The sequence below is a fragment of the Barbus barbus genome (assembly GCF_936440315.1).
Source record: "Barbus barbus genome assembly, chromosome: 20".
Classification (NCBI taxonomy): domain Eukaryota; kingdom Metazoa; phylum Chordata; class Actinopteri; order Cypriniformes; family Cyprinidae; genus Barbus; species Barbus barbus.
The window spans coordinates 13,383,291-13,400,164 of record NC_136748.1 but is presented as its reverse complement, the minus strand read 5'-3'; the positions used below and the strand labels follow the sequence as shown (position 1 = coordinate 13,400,164).

Genomic DNA, 16,874 nt, shown 5'->3' with positions numbered 1-16,874 from the left:
GCAAAAAAATAAATTAAAAAAATGATGAGAAAATTGCCTTTAAATTTGTCCAAATGAAGTCCTTAGCAATGCATATTACTAATCAAAAATTAAGTTTTAATATATTTATGGTAGGAAATTTAGAAAATATCTTCATGGAACATGATCTTTACTTTTATGATTTACTTTACTTTACAATTTTTGGCATAAAAGAAAATTTGATAATTTTGACCCATACAATGTATTTTTGGCTATTGCTCCAAATATGTCGTACTTAAGACTTAAGGTTTAGTGGTCCAGGGTCATATAACAGGTAAATGATTTGTGCACAAAGTAATTTTGTTATCTCATTGTAGAAATCATGAATTTATTTTGTAACTGAAGCTGTCTAATAATAGGGATAATAATACTGAGATTAAGTGAGTAGTGTTGGGTCATGTGATCTCAATATATATATATATATATATATACATATATAAATATATAATGCCACTTTAATTTGTATTATTGAATAGTACTAATATATATATGTGACTTTTAGTTTACTTATGGTAATTGAATTAAATCATAGTTTATTACAATATATAAAATTGCTTTGAAGGGAAACGTGGTTCAGTTTACTAGCTGCAATACGACTTGAGTCAGGTCATTTGCGCATTCTGCTCACAGGTAATGTTCATGTCAAAGTGACATTTCAGCATTAAACCAAATGCAAGACTCGTCGGAGAACATATCGGGTTTTACCTGCGTAGTAACAGACGTAACTAAAAAGCGAATGCTGTTTAAATGAGCTGAAAATAACACAAATATCCGGGATTTCCGGTGGGAATATACGGAAGAGAGGTGTTCTGTGCGCTACGTGGCCACCTGTGACAGCAGCAGCTCTTATTGACATGATGGAGTTTGACAGAGCAGAACAAGACAATGGCAAGATAGAGAAAACCAGCGAGAACGGCATTAACACCGAAACTCACGCCTCCGGCACTGAGGAAGACTGTAAATCATGCGAGGATCACGAAGAACCTCAGAAATCATGGAGTTTGGAGAGAAACTGGGGGTTTACTTTAGAGGAGCTCTTCAAACTTGCACTGAAATTCTTTAAAGGTAACGTTAACTTAAGAACTGATAACGAAGTAACCCAGACTTTCACTTTCCCTTTACTGTTTGTCCAGTAAATGTTTACAACTTTATTTTGTCCCGTCACACCTGTTGTTATGTCTTTCTGTTTATTGGTAGCGAAACAAAATTAAAGTCCCTTTTCTGTGAGTCATTGTCTAGAATACATGGTCTAGATACACTAGTAATATCTCCACCCATTCAGGAACTAAAATGCCATTCATAATAATCATTATTCAGGTTCTCCTAGATGTTGTCAACGAGTCCACGGTGGTTAATGTAAATTTTGTCATTGTTTCACATAGAGATGAATGGGAAGGCGTTCAACCCAACATATGAAGAAAATCTCCGCTTGGTTGCACTGCATAAGCAGATCACAATTGGTCCTTATGATCCAAATGCATGTCCAGAAATTGGGTTCTTTGATGTACTGGGAAATGACAGAAGGTAATGCAGGAATAAGCTCATTTTTGTGTGCAAATTATGACTGTATAAGGCCATTAGAATATTATAAATTACATATGATATGGTAGCTTCATATTAATGTACTTATTAATGCACATATAATGGACTATATATTACCATATATTAAGGCACATACTACCAAATTATATTCTCTGTGTACTGTCACAATATGTTTTGCAAGGATGTGTAAAATAATATTACAGGTACATGTCAAAAAATTTGAACATTGTGAAAGTTCATATATTTTAGATTCATTATGTAAAGTAAAACATTTCAAAAGTTTTTTTGTTTTAATTTTGATGACTTACAGCTCATGAAATTCAAAAATCAGTATCTCAAAATATTAGAATATTTACATTTGAGTTCACAGTGCTGTATCAAAGCATAAGTTGACTGGAAGGGAGAATTTGGGTAGGAAAAGGTGCACAAGCAACAGGGATGACCAGAAGCTTGAGAATACTGTCAAGCAAAGCTGATTCAAACACTTGGGAGAGCTTCACAAGGAGTGGATTGAAGCTGGAGTCAGTGCATCAAGAGTCACCACGCTCAGACGTCTTCAGGAAAAGGGCTACCAAGCCACGTCTGAACCAGAGACAACGTCAGAAGCATCTTACCTGGGCTGTGGAGGAAAGTAACTGGACTGTTGCTCAGTGGTCCAAAGTCCTCTTTTCAGATTAAAGTAAATTTTGCATTTCATTTAGAAATCAAGGTCCCAGAGTCTGGAGGAAGACTGGAGAGGCACAGAATCCATGTTGCTTGAAGTCCAGTGTGAAGTTTCCACAGTCAGGGATGATTTGGGCTGCCATATCATCTGCTGGTGTTGGTCCACTGTGTTTTCTGAAGTCCACAGTCAACGCAGGCATCTACCAGGAAATTTTAGAGCACTTCATGCTTCTTTCTGCTGACAAGCTTTATGGAGATGCTGATTTCATTTTCCAGCTGGACTTGGCACCTGCCCACACTGCCAAAGGTACCAAAAGCTGGTTCAATGACCATGGTGTTACTGTGCTTGATTGGCCAGCAAACTCATCTGACCTGAACCCCACAGAGAATCTATGGGGTATTGTCAAGAGGAAGATGAGAGACACCAGACCCAACAATTTGGGTGACCTGATGACCTGAAGGCTTCCATTACACCTGAGCAGTGCCAGTGCCACGCCGCATTGATGCAGTAATTCATGCAAAAGGAGGCCCAACCAAGTATTGGGTGCATAGAAATTAACATACTTTTTAGAAGCCTGACATTTCTGTTTAAAATATCCTTTTTTTTATTGATCTTATGTAATGTTCTAATTTTCTGAGACACTGAATTTTGGGTTTTCATTATCTGTAAGCCATAATCATCAAAATTTCAAGAAATAAAGGCTTGAAATATTTCACTCTATGTGTAATGAATCTATATAATATATGGGTTTCACTTTCTGAAATGAGTGACAAAATATTGACCTTTTTCACGATATTCAAATTTTTTGAGATGTACCTGTATATATGTGCAGTACAAAGTGGGTTTTGTTTTTCACAATCCTAAAATGTCCACATGTGCTTCATGTAGTTTGTTTCACTGCATCTCTCAGGAAAGAATGGCTACGGCTTGGCAGCATGGCTAAAGAAGATGCCATGGAGGACTTTGTGAAGCTTCTGAACTCCTGTTGTAGTCTGTTTGCAGCATATGTGACGTCACATAAGATTGAGAAGGAGGAACAAGAGAAGAGACAGTGTGTTCTCTATAAGTTACAGTGCCTGAAGTATTTCATAATGTAATCTGTCAATCTGTTAAGGACTTGTAGGAAGCCCTTTTTATTCTGTGTGTGTGTGTGTGTGTGTGTGTGTGTGTGTTTAGAAGAGAAGAGGAAGAACGTCTTAGGCTGGAGAGAGAAGAGCAGGAGCGACGGCGACTGGAAGAAGAAGCACGACGCAGAGAGGAAGAAGAGAGAAGGATAAAAGAGGAGGAACAGAGAAGAAAAGATGAGGCAGAGAGGTTACAGATAGAGCTGCAAAAGTGAGTGCTAGTGGTTTGATGATATTTAATGAATAGTTTCACTTTTCTGAGCATACTAATATAAAGCTGAACATGTGACATATGTAAATTACAGTAAATTAAATGAGATTAAATAAATACTATTTACCTACACACACACACACACACACACACATACCATATAGAATATCAAATTAAAACTTAATAAATAAATATATTTTAACTCAGCTTTCAGGAGAATTCAGCTTTAAAAAAAGTGTTTATCTGTATGTGTATTACTATCTATTTGTACAGACAACAGATCATGGCTGTTCTGAATGCACAAACGGCAGTACAGTTTCAACAGTATGCCAAACAGCAGTATCCTGAAAATCCAAACCAGCAGCAGTTACTCATCAGACAGCTGCAGGAACAGCACTATCAACAGTACATGCACCAGGCCCTCCGCTTACAGCAGGTACGAGTACGACCAGAGACTTTAGATTCAAGTAAGCTTCTTATCACAATTCTTAAAGGGGTTGTTAATATTTTGACATAATAAGTATATGTCAAATAATCTTCAATAATCAATAATCTTTGTACCTTTAAAACATCCTGCAAGTGTCACCGCTTAAAACATCCTCCTTGGTACAAAAAAAACCCTTCAAAAACGACTTGTTTGCATATTGTGGGATTTGTAACATCACTCTGGCATATACATTTGTGTATGTCATGCCTCTAGAGCAACACACCAACATCGTCATGTATCATCGCGTTCATACTGTTTACACCATGTTGTGTTGCATTGTGCCAAAAGCGAATAGCTTTTTTGTTATGTGCACTTTAGTTTTTGTTGGCACCTTCAGGAATAAACTCTTGTTCAAAGGACCTTGAACTCTGCATTTCGTTTGGTGTGCAGATTTTTTGACTTGGTTTTTTGTATTTTTCTTCAAAAGCGAATAAACCCATTATAGTCACTGCCGCTGTCTATACAGATGTCTGGCCAATTTCCGACGTAGTCCACATGCTTGAGCTACTACTGACAACAGGACAAATGGAAAAGTAAAGGAACATTTATGTTTGTCCTGTATAAAGCATGTTTTCATCTGTACAGCCTACAAAAGGACCTCAGCATCAGAAACGGGTGAATGTCCCGGAGCACGGTGGAGGATCATTAAGTTTATTAGTAGCATTTTATTGCTGATCAGAAATGTGGCACAGTCTAATGGAGAGTTCGCACAGAAACTTTTGTTGAAAGACTGAAACTGAAAGTTAACAATTTCAAATATTTTTGTTTGTAAATTATGATTTTATATGGATAATGTTTTCAAAACACTTATTCACGTGCAATCAGATTGATACTTGATACTTTTTACTATGAAATTACTTTAGTCAATTGTAACATTGGACGTTTATACTAACAAGCATTGAAGGTCAGAAAGAGGGTTGAAAATAATCATTTTTGGAAATGTATGTTTTTGTGAACAATTTTTTTTTATTTATACTTCATTTTAACTGAACCCCAGCAAACGTTATAATAAAATAAATGTCATAAACCCTTTACATTTCTCCTGTATGACTTCAAATGGCTTTGCAGAAGCAGCAGGACTCAAATGTGAATCAAATGTCAGAAGCTCTTCCTTCTCCTGTGTCAAATGAAGCTGTGCCCACCTGCAATCCCAACAGCCAATCAAATTCATTAGAGAATCAGGACCAACAGACAGACTCAAAAGCCATCCATTTGTGTGTAGAGGGCAAAACAGGAGGTGAGTTCTATCTATCTATCTATCTATCTATCTATCTATCTATCTATCTATCTATCTATCTATCTATCTATCTATCTATCTATCTATCTATCTATCTATCTATCTATCTATCGACAGTAAAGACTTTCACATTATTTTCTGATGATAGTAAAGGCTGTTTACCATTTCATTTATTCATTAAAAAATGAAGAAATAATAGAATGAGATAAGAATGCTTTCTGAAGGATCATGTGACACTGAAGACTGCAGTAATGACTGCAGAAAATACAGCTTTGCCATCACAGGACCCAATTGTATATAGTTATACAGTTCTTTTAATTTGTAACAGTATTTCACAGTATTCTTGTTACTGTGTTTTTGACCAAATTATGGTATAAAATAGTGTATTTTATGTCTATATTACTTTTTTTTATTTTAAGATTTAGGTATTTGTGTTTATTTCTGGTTGTTTTCCACAGTAATAAAGATATGTAAATACGTTATTTGTAACAGACACAAAACACTTTTTTGCCTTTTTCTTCTTTCTTTCTTAAATGCAGAAGTACCTATCATTGCTCCCTCTATGTGGACACGGCCTCAGATTAAGGAGTTTAAGGAAAAGGTGTTGCACGATCAGGACTCCGTGATCACAGTGGGCCGAGGGGAGGTGTTGACGTTACGGGTGCCCACTCATCAGGATGGCTCACACCTGTTTTGGGAATTCGCCACCGATCACTACGATATCGGTTTTGGGCTGTACTTTGAGTGGAAGGACATGACCATGCCAGCAAGCACTGAAACTACTGAAACTAAAGAAGGTAAGAGGGTGGCTTTCTTTGACAAAAAAATAAATAATCAAATATTTATTATTACGTCATATTTATTTTAAATTTGATTCTATTTCCTAATTTAAGGCACAGAACAAGCTGAAGGTGAGAAGCAGACAGAACAGCGTCAATGTCCACTGGTACATGAGATTGTTCCTGTTTCCCGTCGTGACAGCCATGAGGAAGTTTATGCAGGCAGTCACCAATATCCTGGTCAAGGAGTTCATCTTCTGAAATTTGACAATTCCTACTCCCTCTGGAGGCCAAAGGTTGTCTATTACAGAGTTTATTACACCAGATAAACATCAGCAGACCAGGTTCTGCATTCACAATGTTGAGAGAGTCTTTAACAGAGGCCCAGTGCTCAAGCTGTTGAAATATGCCATTTGTTTTGAATGCAAAGGAATTTGCATTGTGTTCTTAAGATACATGTATCTTGCTTTGGAGTCATGATCCAAAGTCCTTGGACGTCCTATTAGTAATTTTTACATACAAGAAGACAATTTTTCCAATATCTTATGTTTATTATGTTGAATCAATGAAGGAGTGGTGTATACTAATTATATTTTTAATTGATGTGATTGATTCCAGCATTTTAAGGTTTAAAATGGATCCCAAAACAGATGATACTTCATACATTTCTTTGGTTTATAGGACTTTTTTTGTTGTTGTGTGGGTGATTGAAGAGATCAAGCAATAGATAATTTGTTTCTTTTTATATTACGGCCTAATCTTATTGTAAACATGATTATTCAGTTTTATATGTTAATTATAACCATAGTTAAGGATTTGTTAACCTTTTGAAAGGTTGTCTATTTGTTTGCACAAAAAACCTATTTGTGCATAAAAGCAAGTCAAGAACTAGTAGTACTAGTGTTCCAAAATGTTGGCTTTCTGGTAATGGTTCATATTAATATATTTTCTTGTCTAAAGCAGACATGCGTGTCCTGCTGATACTAAAACATGTATGCAATGCAACTATGCCGATTCCACAATTTTGCACACTACAATAATGGAGGCATGTTGTGTGCAGACAGATAGAAGAGGGGGTAAAGACACTATATTGAATTAACAGTAATAGTTTAAAAAAAATCTCATTTAATTCTACAAGAATGATAAGTGGCAGCTAATCTTGCAGCTAAGGTGTAACCATTTAACATGCTGAGGGATTTTTTTTAATTGACTTGTATTTTTTGTATAAATAAAATTGCCCCATTGATATCTGTAGACCTGTGGGAGGTCCCAGTGCAATCTATTTTTTTTAACATTGTGTGAGAACAGTATATTTTATGTGAAATAAATGCTTTTATACCCTTCATAAGTGTGCACGTAAAATATGAAGAATATTTAAATTATCATGGAAATTATTGTCCCCATGTATGATTATCCTATTTTTCTGCATTGTTTCAACAATAAAGTAACGTATATATTCAAAACTTCACAAGGTTAAAATCATCCAGTACACATAAAAATACAGACTTTTATATTGCAATTCATACTTTAATCATGCATAATCAAACATTATATTCATACCAATTCAATTTACTTGGTAATAAACCAAAATAAAAAATGACCATCTATTCTAGTGTCTATCATAGTTTCTTAATATAGTTTGTAGTACTGAATAGTATGTTCATCTTTAGTTACGTGTTATAGCAGCATTTATAGCACTGCGTAAAGCAGACAGCAGCCTAATCTTGTCCTCTTCTCTATCTGTAGCACAGATCCACTGGCGCTTTGGGCTCTCCAGCTGAAAAGCGTTTCGAACATCTGAAAAAATTATGGATAGGTTGAAATTTATATATAATTTTATATTTTATAACATTAATAAATATGACATATAAGCCAAATAAATGCAGCCTTGGTGAGCAAAAGAGACTTCTTTCAAAAATATTAAAAAAAAAAAACACTTTTTTTCTGGTAGTGTAGTGTAGTAATTATTGCTAATTTTAGAGACAGCATAATGAACACTGCATTACAGTATGTAGTTATAATGACACATGATTTCCGTGAGATTTAGAGAGTGAAGAGCCACAGAGGCCAGAAAGGTGTGAGTTGTGTTCACTGCCAGACAAAATGGCACGTTTCACATGCTCATACATCCTGAGAAGAGAGAGAGAGAGAATAAACACATCACAGATCAGTAGGGTTGTTTGAGTAAATCTGCTACCATGAAGCAATAGTCAACCCAAAAAATTTTAATTTGCTTAGCATACTCTCCCTCAGGCCATCTAAGATGTAGATGAGTTTGTTTCTTCGTCTGAACAGATTTGGAGAAATGTAGCATTTACATCACTTGCTCACCAATAGATCCTCTGCAGTGAATGGGTGCCGTCAGAATAAGAGTCCAAACAGCTGATATAAACAATATCACAAAAATCCACATGACTCCAGTCCATCAATTAATCTTTTGAATCAAAAAGATGTATGTTTGTAAGAAACAAATCCATCATTAAGGTATTTCACTTAAAACCGTTGTTTCCAGCTAAAATAGATTATCTATAATATTGCTTTCTCCGCTGAAAAAGTAATCTCATCTGAATCAAGACAGAAATATGCACAGATTAAGCACCGTTTACAGGTGATAACTGCTCTGAACAAATACGTCAGTGGATTTTGATGTGAAAGGACAACAGGGAATGGACTTTTTTCACTGGAGGAATTATGGATATTTTGGCCAGAAGCGACTGTTTAAAGTTAAAAGGCCTTAATTATGGATTTAATTCTTACAAACAAAAAGCTTTTGGCTTGACAAGACATTAATTGATTGATTTGAATCATGTGGATTACTTCTGGATTGTGACATTTTTTTCATCAGCTGTTTGAACGCTCATTCTGACGGCACCCATTCACTGTAAAATATCAATTGGTGAAGTGATGTAATACTTTTTCTTTCTTATTTACTCATTGCAAAATGAATGCTTAATTTCTCATTTCTCACCATAAACTGATTTACACCTTGAATGGCCTGGGGGGGGGACTATTTCTTTAATAAAAATATTTGCTTCTTATTAATTCAAACATATCGAGTTATGCTGTTGTTAGTCATCTACAAACAGAATAAGACTGGCTTCAGGTAGACAGAGAGACTCCTGTTTCTCTGTCATTTGATTTCAGGTCAATGGCAGTACCTGAGAGAGGCAGCTGTCTCCATTAAGGCAGCTCAGTAATGCCACATCCTGCGTGGTGACCAAGTATCTGCTTTCCTCCAACAAATTCTAAATAAAGTACAAAAATACTCTGTTATACTGTGTGTATGAACACTGACATCTACATATAGCGCACTGCAAGTACATATGGCTGTCCATCACAGACTTTTCCTGTTCCTTTCCTGACTTTTAAAGGCCTGTGAGAACCTGATCTCTGTTAATAAATGGCTGCTGCGATGACTATGCAACTTACTGGGCAGCTTTGAATTGTGCTCTGTGCCTCCATGATTCTCAAGTCTCGATCAAGACTCTTTTTCAACTGGGAATGAATAGCAAAGCACTGTCTTAAATGAAGGTAAACAAACATAAATGTTCATATATATTCATTGAGCACTTTGTTTTTGAACACACCTTGTGGATGAAGCCTCTGTAAGTCAGCAGTGAGTTGAGAGCAGACGATAATTGTGTGTAGTCTGGATGCTCAGACGGTGTGTGTAGCGTTAATACCCGAATCAAAGTCACATACTCCTCCACTCGTGCGGATAGTGTGAGAAACAGCTCCTGGAGACTGGAATGTACATTTGGAGCGTTGCTAGAGTCACTCTTGTACAACTTTTCTCATTTGTCTGAAAACCAGCAGAACTGTCATTTTTACTGTACCTCCGCATTCTGGTAGCAACAGTCCGGTCGTGTCTCTTCAGAAAGCTGCGGAATACTGGAAGCATCTCACAGCACTACAAAAGATACTAAATTATGTAACAGATAATGACAATGACTGTATATAAAATAATGTACATAAGTATTATACACTAGATGTATTAAAATGTTTGTTTTTAAAGAAGTCTTTTATGCTCACCAAAGCTGCATGTACTTGATCAAAAATTCTATAAAAACAGTATTGGTAATTATTAAAATAATTGTTCAATTAATTTTTTAAAATGTAATTTATTCTTGTGGTGACAAAGCTGAATTTTAATAATTCCAGTCTTCAGTATCACATGATCCTTCAGAAATCATTCTTATATTTGGTGCAAGAAACATTTCTTCTTACTATTTTCAGTGTTTAAAACAGTTGTGCTGCTTAATATTTTTGTGGAAAGCATGATACTTTTTGATGAACAGAAAAGAAAAACATGAATTTGTCATTTTTTTGGAACAATGTATTTACTGGCACTTTTATAAATTATTATATATCATAAATCTAATGAATTATTCATTCATAAATGTTATTAGTTTTATGGAGTTGTACCTAAACTAACCTTTCCTTGTCATAAATAGGTAAAGTCATCTGATTTTTCAAAAGTATTTTCAACTTGCTGACATTGACAAATTCATGAGAGTCTGAAGGGGTCTCTATGTTATCATTTCCTGTGTTATCCTGTTTCCTGTTTTTTTCCGCTGCATGCTTCGCACATTGCTTGTACCACATGATTTTGATTTGGCGGAGAATTGTTTCAAATATTTATATTTTAATCAAAACTTCTTCACTGCTTTGATTATGATGATAATACATTTTTATACCAAACTATTCACTAATATTTTGTTTTTAACAAGTCTTTTAATGACACTTTTCCTTTCCTGACTTTACAACAGTTTTGAAAAATATATCAAAATGTATTATATATTATTCAGAAATTAAAAATATTCAATTTTTTGGAGAGTTTTATTCAAGTCATTTAAAGAATTTATGAACAGTTTTTATTATGTATAATGGCAAGTTATCATCCTAGGAAATATTTTACATTAACATACCTTGTCTATACTTCTGAGAATGGTAGGATAGTTGTTGAAAAAATGTGTAGACCCGTAACTTGGTGCAAAAGTTGACACAAACATCCCCCCACACACTGCAGCGGACCCCACTCCTCCCACCTCTCAGTCAGCTCCTTCAGAAAAACACTGTGAACGGCAGAGTCTAAGAAAATGAAAAAGTAACAAATAGAAACAGAAAACTTTATGTGGAAACATGGGAAATATTTTACCTGTTCGTCTCCAAAATGTTCAGCAGAGGACAGAAGATGGTGATGAGACTGACTGAGCTGATGATGGCTCAGTTGGAGTCCAGTGCCGCTCTGAGAGGAGTGTAGTACACTGTGGCCACTGCTTGAAGTTGCCTCACATATATTTTCTCACTATTTAAAAGCTCTTTGCACACAGCACTGCGTCTGTCTGCATCCCTTAGCAAGCACTAACAAAAAAAGACACATTTTTAAGCACTGAAGGCATTGGGTAAACCAAATGAATGATCGAAAACAGACACAGTAGCAGTGACCTTTGGAGATTCTGGATCGAGGCCATTAAAGGAAGCACTTTCTGTAAGAAACAGTGGGTCCATATTCTTCAAACCATTGCTGACTGATGACTTCAGAAAGTGACCCAAGAAGTCTAAGGGATCATCCTACAGCATGACAGTGAATCAGATTTAGTATAATGCAGCGAGATAATCTGAGATTTACTGGAACAAAATGTGTCTTGCTCACCGGAGTCTCATTCATCAGGGCCACGAGCCCATGAAGCAAACACTGCATGACCGCTGATTTAAGGGAAATGACAGGCATCTTTATATGATCCCAGAGGAACAGACCTGGAAAGGCCACACAAACAAGGGAAATGATTTGAACACATACACAGGAGGGTAAATATAAGGTATGTAATTGACGTAACTGCACAAGACTATGTTTTCATTTCTGACTTCCCCAGGATTCGGCCTCTGATCTCTTGACACATGAAGTGCAGCTGTGGCCCCAGCTGTTTCCGCAGATGCTTACAGCCTTCCTCTATCCATTCAGCCTGTCTGCACCAGCTCAGAAGGAGGGTCTCATGCAGAAACTGAGAACTAGCAGAAACACAGAAACGTGATAATTGACTTAATTTATTGTATAATCTAAAATAAATAAATATTAAACAATTTTTTTTATAATGACTGTTTCTTTAAATCAATATTATTTAATGATATAAGATATATTATAAAATATACGTATACGAAACTGTATTTATATATTTAGATGATAGTTTTTTTCAATAATAATTTGTACTCATAATCTTCTCAAGAGCTTTTTCTGCAACTCACTGTGCTGGTAGGAGCCTGTACAGATCCCTGTGGGAGCTCTGACATTCAGACCAGTCAAAACGGACAACTTCCTTGGTCCACTTTTGTATTGCAATTTATTGAAGTAATTCAAATATTTGGCATAAATTTGACAGCGGCTGTGTGTTTTACATGGTTATAAAATCTGCCCTCATAAAGAAAATCTATTCCAGCAGGCAAAAACTGCCTTTTAATATTTTTCTTTTTATATAAGTTAGATTGGACCCAATGTTAAATTACTCAAAGAAATTACCATCTGTGAGAGTTATCTCTTCTGTGCTTCCTGTCACCAGAACGCCAAGACTTTGCACCATCTTGCCTTGAATCACCCTTTCCGCCAGAGAAAGCAAAGCCTCCAAGGTCATTCCTTGTGAGTCATATGGTAAAACCACCAGACACTTGCACCGTGGCCAGAAGCAGCTAGAAATATAAAGTTGAAATTCTTCAGTTCATAAACAACTGTCTATCATTCAGCAAGAGACATAACTCAATTATAGACATGAATGAGAATTAAAAATGTTTTACTTCAAATCCAGGAACACTGGAAATGAGGAAGAGGACTATAGGAAGATTTGACTGGCTGGGTGAACAGTGAACTGAAAGAAAACAACATGCTCAAGATTATTTTTTTTAAATATTGTTCTGAGAAGAATTATAAAAGGTAGGCTACAAAAATATGATGGATAGAAAAATCCAGAAAGATGTTGCTATTGTAATACTGACCTCATAGTTTTCAATAAACTGGTGGCACATGTGCTCCCAAGAGTGTTATTCAAGCTTAAATCAAGCCGTGGTTCTCTTATATCTACACTAGAGTGAATTTTTCAATTGGCACTTGTCCTACATAATAAAACCATGACAAATAACATACATGTGTACATTTTCCTTGCATGTAGTACAAGATTAAAATCGTGTTACATCCAACATGAAGATGAGTAACCAACACATGATCAACATAGTCAGTGATTTAATGCCTTTGCAATTTAAACCAGGACTAGAAATACTTAAAATAAAATAAAATTGGATGAGACATGTTAGTAGACAGTCAGCTTTTGCTGTACACTTTTATTGTCAGTGTCTCACCCCAAGTTCAACAAGAGCAGCAGTAAGACTTATGAATGGTTTCAGTAAATGATGTGCCCAATTTACTGGTGTTTAACCATGCCTTCCTGGTCTTCAAAGCAGCCTCTGTGGGATCAGACAGAAATATGAGGACCAGAGCATCAGACAACTGAGATTTTTAGCCTCAGATAATTTAAATGAATTAAAACTCCTTAAACTCAGATCATTTCATAAGGGCATGTAGAGTACATGAAATGCTGGAACCGTGGCACTCACTTTTATGCTCTGCAACCTTCTGTCTGATAGTTTGTCTTATCTTGTGTTCTCTCCATCTATCCTGTTGCTCCTCTGATGCTGTCAAACTCTCATTCAATGTACCATAGACATCTGCTGCTTCCCGTGGAGTTAGAATATCTAAACTGGAAGTACAAGCCACATAATGTCTTTTCCATGCCCCATACTTGTGATCTGATGGGCTGTAGGGAAGAAACCAGCCCAGACGGATACACCTCGGAGACCACAGACAGTCCTAGAGAATCACACAGAGATTGTACTGTGGGTGAGTAAACATATGAATGGTTACTCATATGAAACATATGAGTAAACATCTTCACTTATTTATATAAAAAAATTAAAAAATAAAAAAATAGAGGGGGGAAGTCGTGGCCTAATGGTTAGAGAGTCGGACTTGTAATCCAAAGGTTGCGGGTTCGAGTCTCGGGCCGGCAGGGATTGTAGGTGGGGGCAGTGAATGTATAGCGCTCTCTCCATCCTCAATACCACGACTGAGGTGCCCTTGAGCAAGGCACCGATCCCCCAACTGCTCCCCGGGCGCCGCAGCATAAATGGCTGCCCACTACTCCGGGTGTGTGTTCACGGTGTGTGTGTGTTCACTGCTGTGTGTGTGCACGTTGGATGGGTTAAATGCAGAGCACGAATTCCGAGTATGGGTCACCCTTGGCCGTATGTCACTTAAACATATACAAAACATTGTCTTTGACATTTCTGGCATTCATTCTGAAATTGAAATTTACCCTAGTTTAGAACACTTTCGGTAGCAATGCTTAAGGGCCATTCTACAGAATTGGTCCAAAGTCAGAGTTGGAAACGTCTTGAAAAAATGTGTCTTTTTCCAAACAATTTGTATGTATGCAAATTGTATAATATCCAAGGTACACAATTTCTAGAAAAAGTGCAGTTAATTCTCATATTGTATTTTCAGAAAGTTTTGGAATATTTTTCCTCTCCCCAAATTTGTCAATAATAATTTAATTAGAAGGGTTATATTGACCTATTAAGATTTTGCTTACATCTACATTGTAAATATATATTTTTGCTATTTTATAAAAAAAATTTCAGAGGTAAATCAATAACAATTACATTTTAAGTGTAGATTTGTTGTATTTTGAATCATTTTTTTCTTTGTAAAAGGCAAAAGTTGATCATACTGATTTCAAAGTGAAGGGTTCATTAGTTTGAATATACATTGAATCAAAAACTATCATAACATCTTAGTTGATAATTCAGTATACTTTATTTTTGACAAAACATCCCATGTTTCGATAGTGACTGCACATTTACAAGTAATGCTTTGGTAGCGACCACATCACATTACAGAATTTTAACTTGCATACTAAAACACTACTAAAACACAACAAATTGCATAACTGTACTAAAATGTAGCTTATTTCCCCCAAAGGATTGTGTGTTCCCTTTTGTCACTAACGAAACAACGATGACATGTTTTGGTCGTGATTGTTTCGGTAGTGACAATTCTATGGGATAACACCCACATTTTTCAGTAGTGACAATTTTAGATATTTTTGGACCTAGCTCAAAGATGTTAATCAGCACATGGTTAGCTAGAACAGTTCTGTACAGTGGTACACATATAAAAATAAAATGCATAAAAATAAAATATAAATAAAATTTAGGGGTGTAGTTAAAATCAGTCTCAGCCAATGGACTAAAACATACACTTTTTCGGTAGTGACATGAAAAATGTAAGACTTTTTTTTTTTTAACAAAGTTTCATAATTTACAAAGGAAATATAAAATAAATGTTTTGTTTTTGTTTTTTTTACTTCACTTTATAAAAGAATCACAAAGATACTTTTAAAAACGATGGAAAAAAAAAATCTAACCCTAATACACAAAATATTTCAATATTTTCAAAAGTTGAAATTTAGAGTTCGAGACACCCACCTCCCAATTGAAAGTACCTAATAAATAATGATTTTATATATATTAAGCTTACTAATATTTTAAATATTATTGTGGGTTTCAATAGATAATAGAAGGATATTAATAATCATCTAAGATTTGAATACTTAAACACTTTTTAAATGTGTTTTTTGGTTGTGGGACCGCAGTTTGCACCAATTTTGTAAAATGGCCCTTAAATGAAGAGAGAAATGTGATAAAAGCCCAGTATCTAATATATTAAAGGCACATTTGTACTGATTAATTTCTTACCTGCTCTGCCAGAAACCTCCAATGCCAGCACACCTTTGCTGCAGAGCAGATGTCTGGAGGACTGAGGAAGGACATGTAGAGAGACAGAAAGCGGGGCAGCACAGCTGTGAAGTCCATTCGAGTGATGGGGACTGATTCCGCCAAGAAATCCCTGTTAAACCTGAAATGATAAAAATATATATTGACTACAAATTCTTTGTCTGAGAAAGTGAAGTTCTTGTGTGTAAATCATGTAAGATCAGAAATTAGGAACTGAGAATTTACTTGAGCTGGGTTTTAGAGCATATTTTCAGCAGCTGACAAATAAATTATTTTCTTTGTCTGTCCGTCCACAGGTCAAACCAATGAATGGTGAGAGTTGAATGCAAATGCATTTAGTGAGATTAAATGTGGTTGTAAAAATAAAACACACACACACATACATACACAACATAGATGTGTAAAAAAAATAAAAATGTAAACAAAAAAACTACATAAAAAATACACATTATTTAATAAAAAACACGCAAGACTTTTTCCTGACCTGTTGGTTGCATGCTTTATTTGTTACAGGCGTCCATGCACTGAATCTGGTTTCTGAGGCGTCGAAGTCCGACCGCGACAGTCTGTAGTCACTTCCATTGATTAATAATATCTGAATTTCCGCGGGGTTTTGACTTCTGATGGGTTCTAAATTCCACAGACGTCATAATAACAGTTAAACTGGTTTAAACAGCCCAAAACGAACACAGCCTTTCTCGGTTTGTAGATTTAAAAAAATAACAAGCAGAGACATATTTGTTTCAACTGCAAATGCACTTGAATTGCAAATTGTGAATTTTACGCGAAAATGATGTGTTCTGGTTGTTATCGGCTGGAATTTAGTTCTAAACAAACCTCTAGGTACATCCGGGAACAAGCGCTTACTTTACGTGCTCGTTTCCCTGGAGACCAAATAACAAATGAAGCTCTGCAAATTCCTTCACAACAATCGTGTTTCTCTTGTGATTTTGCTCGAAGACAATCGTTTTA

The 16,874-nt window shown here is 35.7% G+C and overlaps 1 protein-coding gene and 1 pseudogene across 3 annotated transcripts; one reads left to right on the top strand and one right to left on the bottom strand.

Annotated features, from left to right (window-relative positions):
* The first annotated feature begins 644 nt into the window (after positions 1-644).
* LOC306886130 (Golgi resident protein GCP60-like) lies at positions 645-7,521 on the top strand. Of its 2 annotated transcripts, XM_079443017.1 has the most exons (8): positions 645-1,083; positions 1,401-1,542; positions 3,135-3,275; positions 3,401-3,559; positions 3,833-3,995; positions 5,115-5,283; positions 5,823-6,080; positions 6,177-7,521. In XM_079443017.1, the coding sequence occupies exons 1-8, from the start codon at positions 873-875 to the stop codon at positions 6,389-6,391; spliced, it is 1,458 nt and encodes a 485-aa protein (XP_079299143.1). In that variant the 5' UTR covers positions 645-872; the 3' UTR covers positions 6,392-7,521. The 2 variants fall into 2 exon arrangements, with proteins under 2 accessions (XP_079299143.1, XP_079299144.1); XM_079443018.1 differs by lacking the exon at positions 3,135-3,275 and having other exon boundaries at positions 758-1,083; positions 6,177-7,406.
* Positions 7,522-8,014: 493 nt separating this feature from the next.
* Positions 8,015-16,484, bottom strand: LOC306886718 (epithelial cell-transforming sequence 2 oncogene-like; annotated as a pseudogene). Its single transcript, XR_013785943.1, has 16 exons — positions 16,414-16,484; positions 15,864-16,023; positions 13,665-13,917; positions 13,410-13,514; positions 13,050-13,166; positions 12,852-12,922; positions 12,580-12,746; positions 11,719-11,915; positions 11,511-11,636; positions 11,221-11,426; positions 10,991-11,137; positions 9,899-9,972; positions 9,650-9,806; positions 9,492-9,557; positions 9,221-9,307; positions 8,015-8,192 (listed from the first exon to the last, which is right to left on the bottom strand). The product of XR_013785943.1 is annotated as an epithelial cell-transforming sequence 2 oncogene-like (transcript).
* Positions 16,485-16,874: the final 390 nt, after the last annotated feature.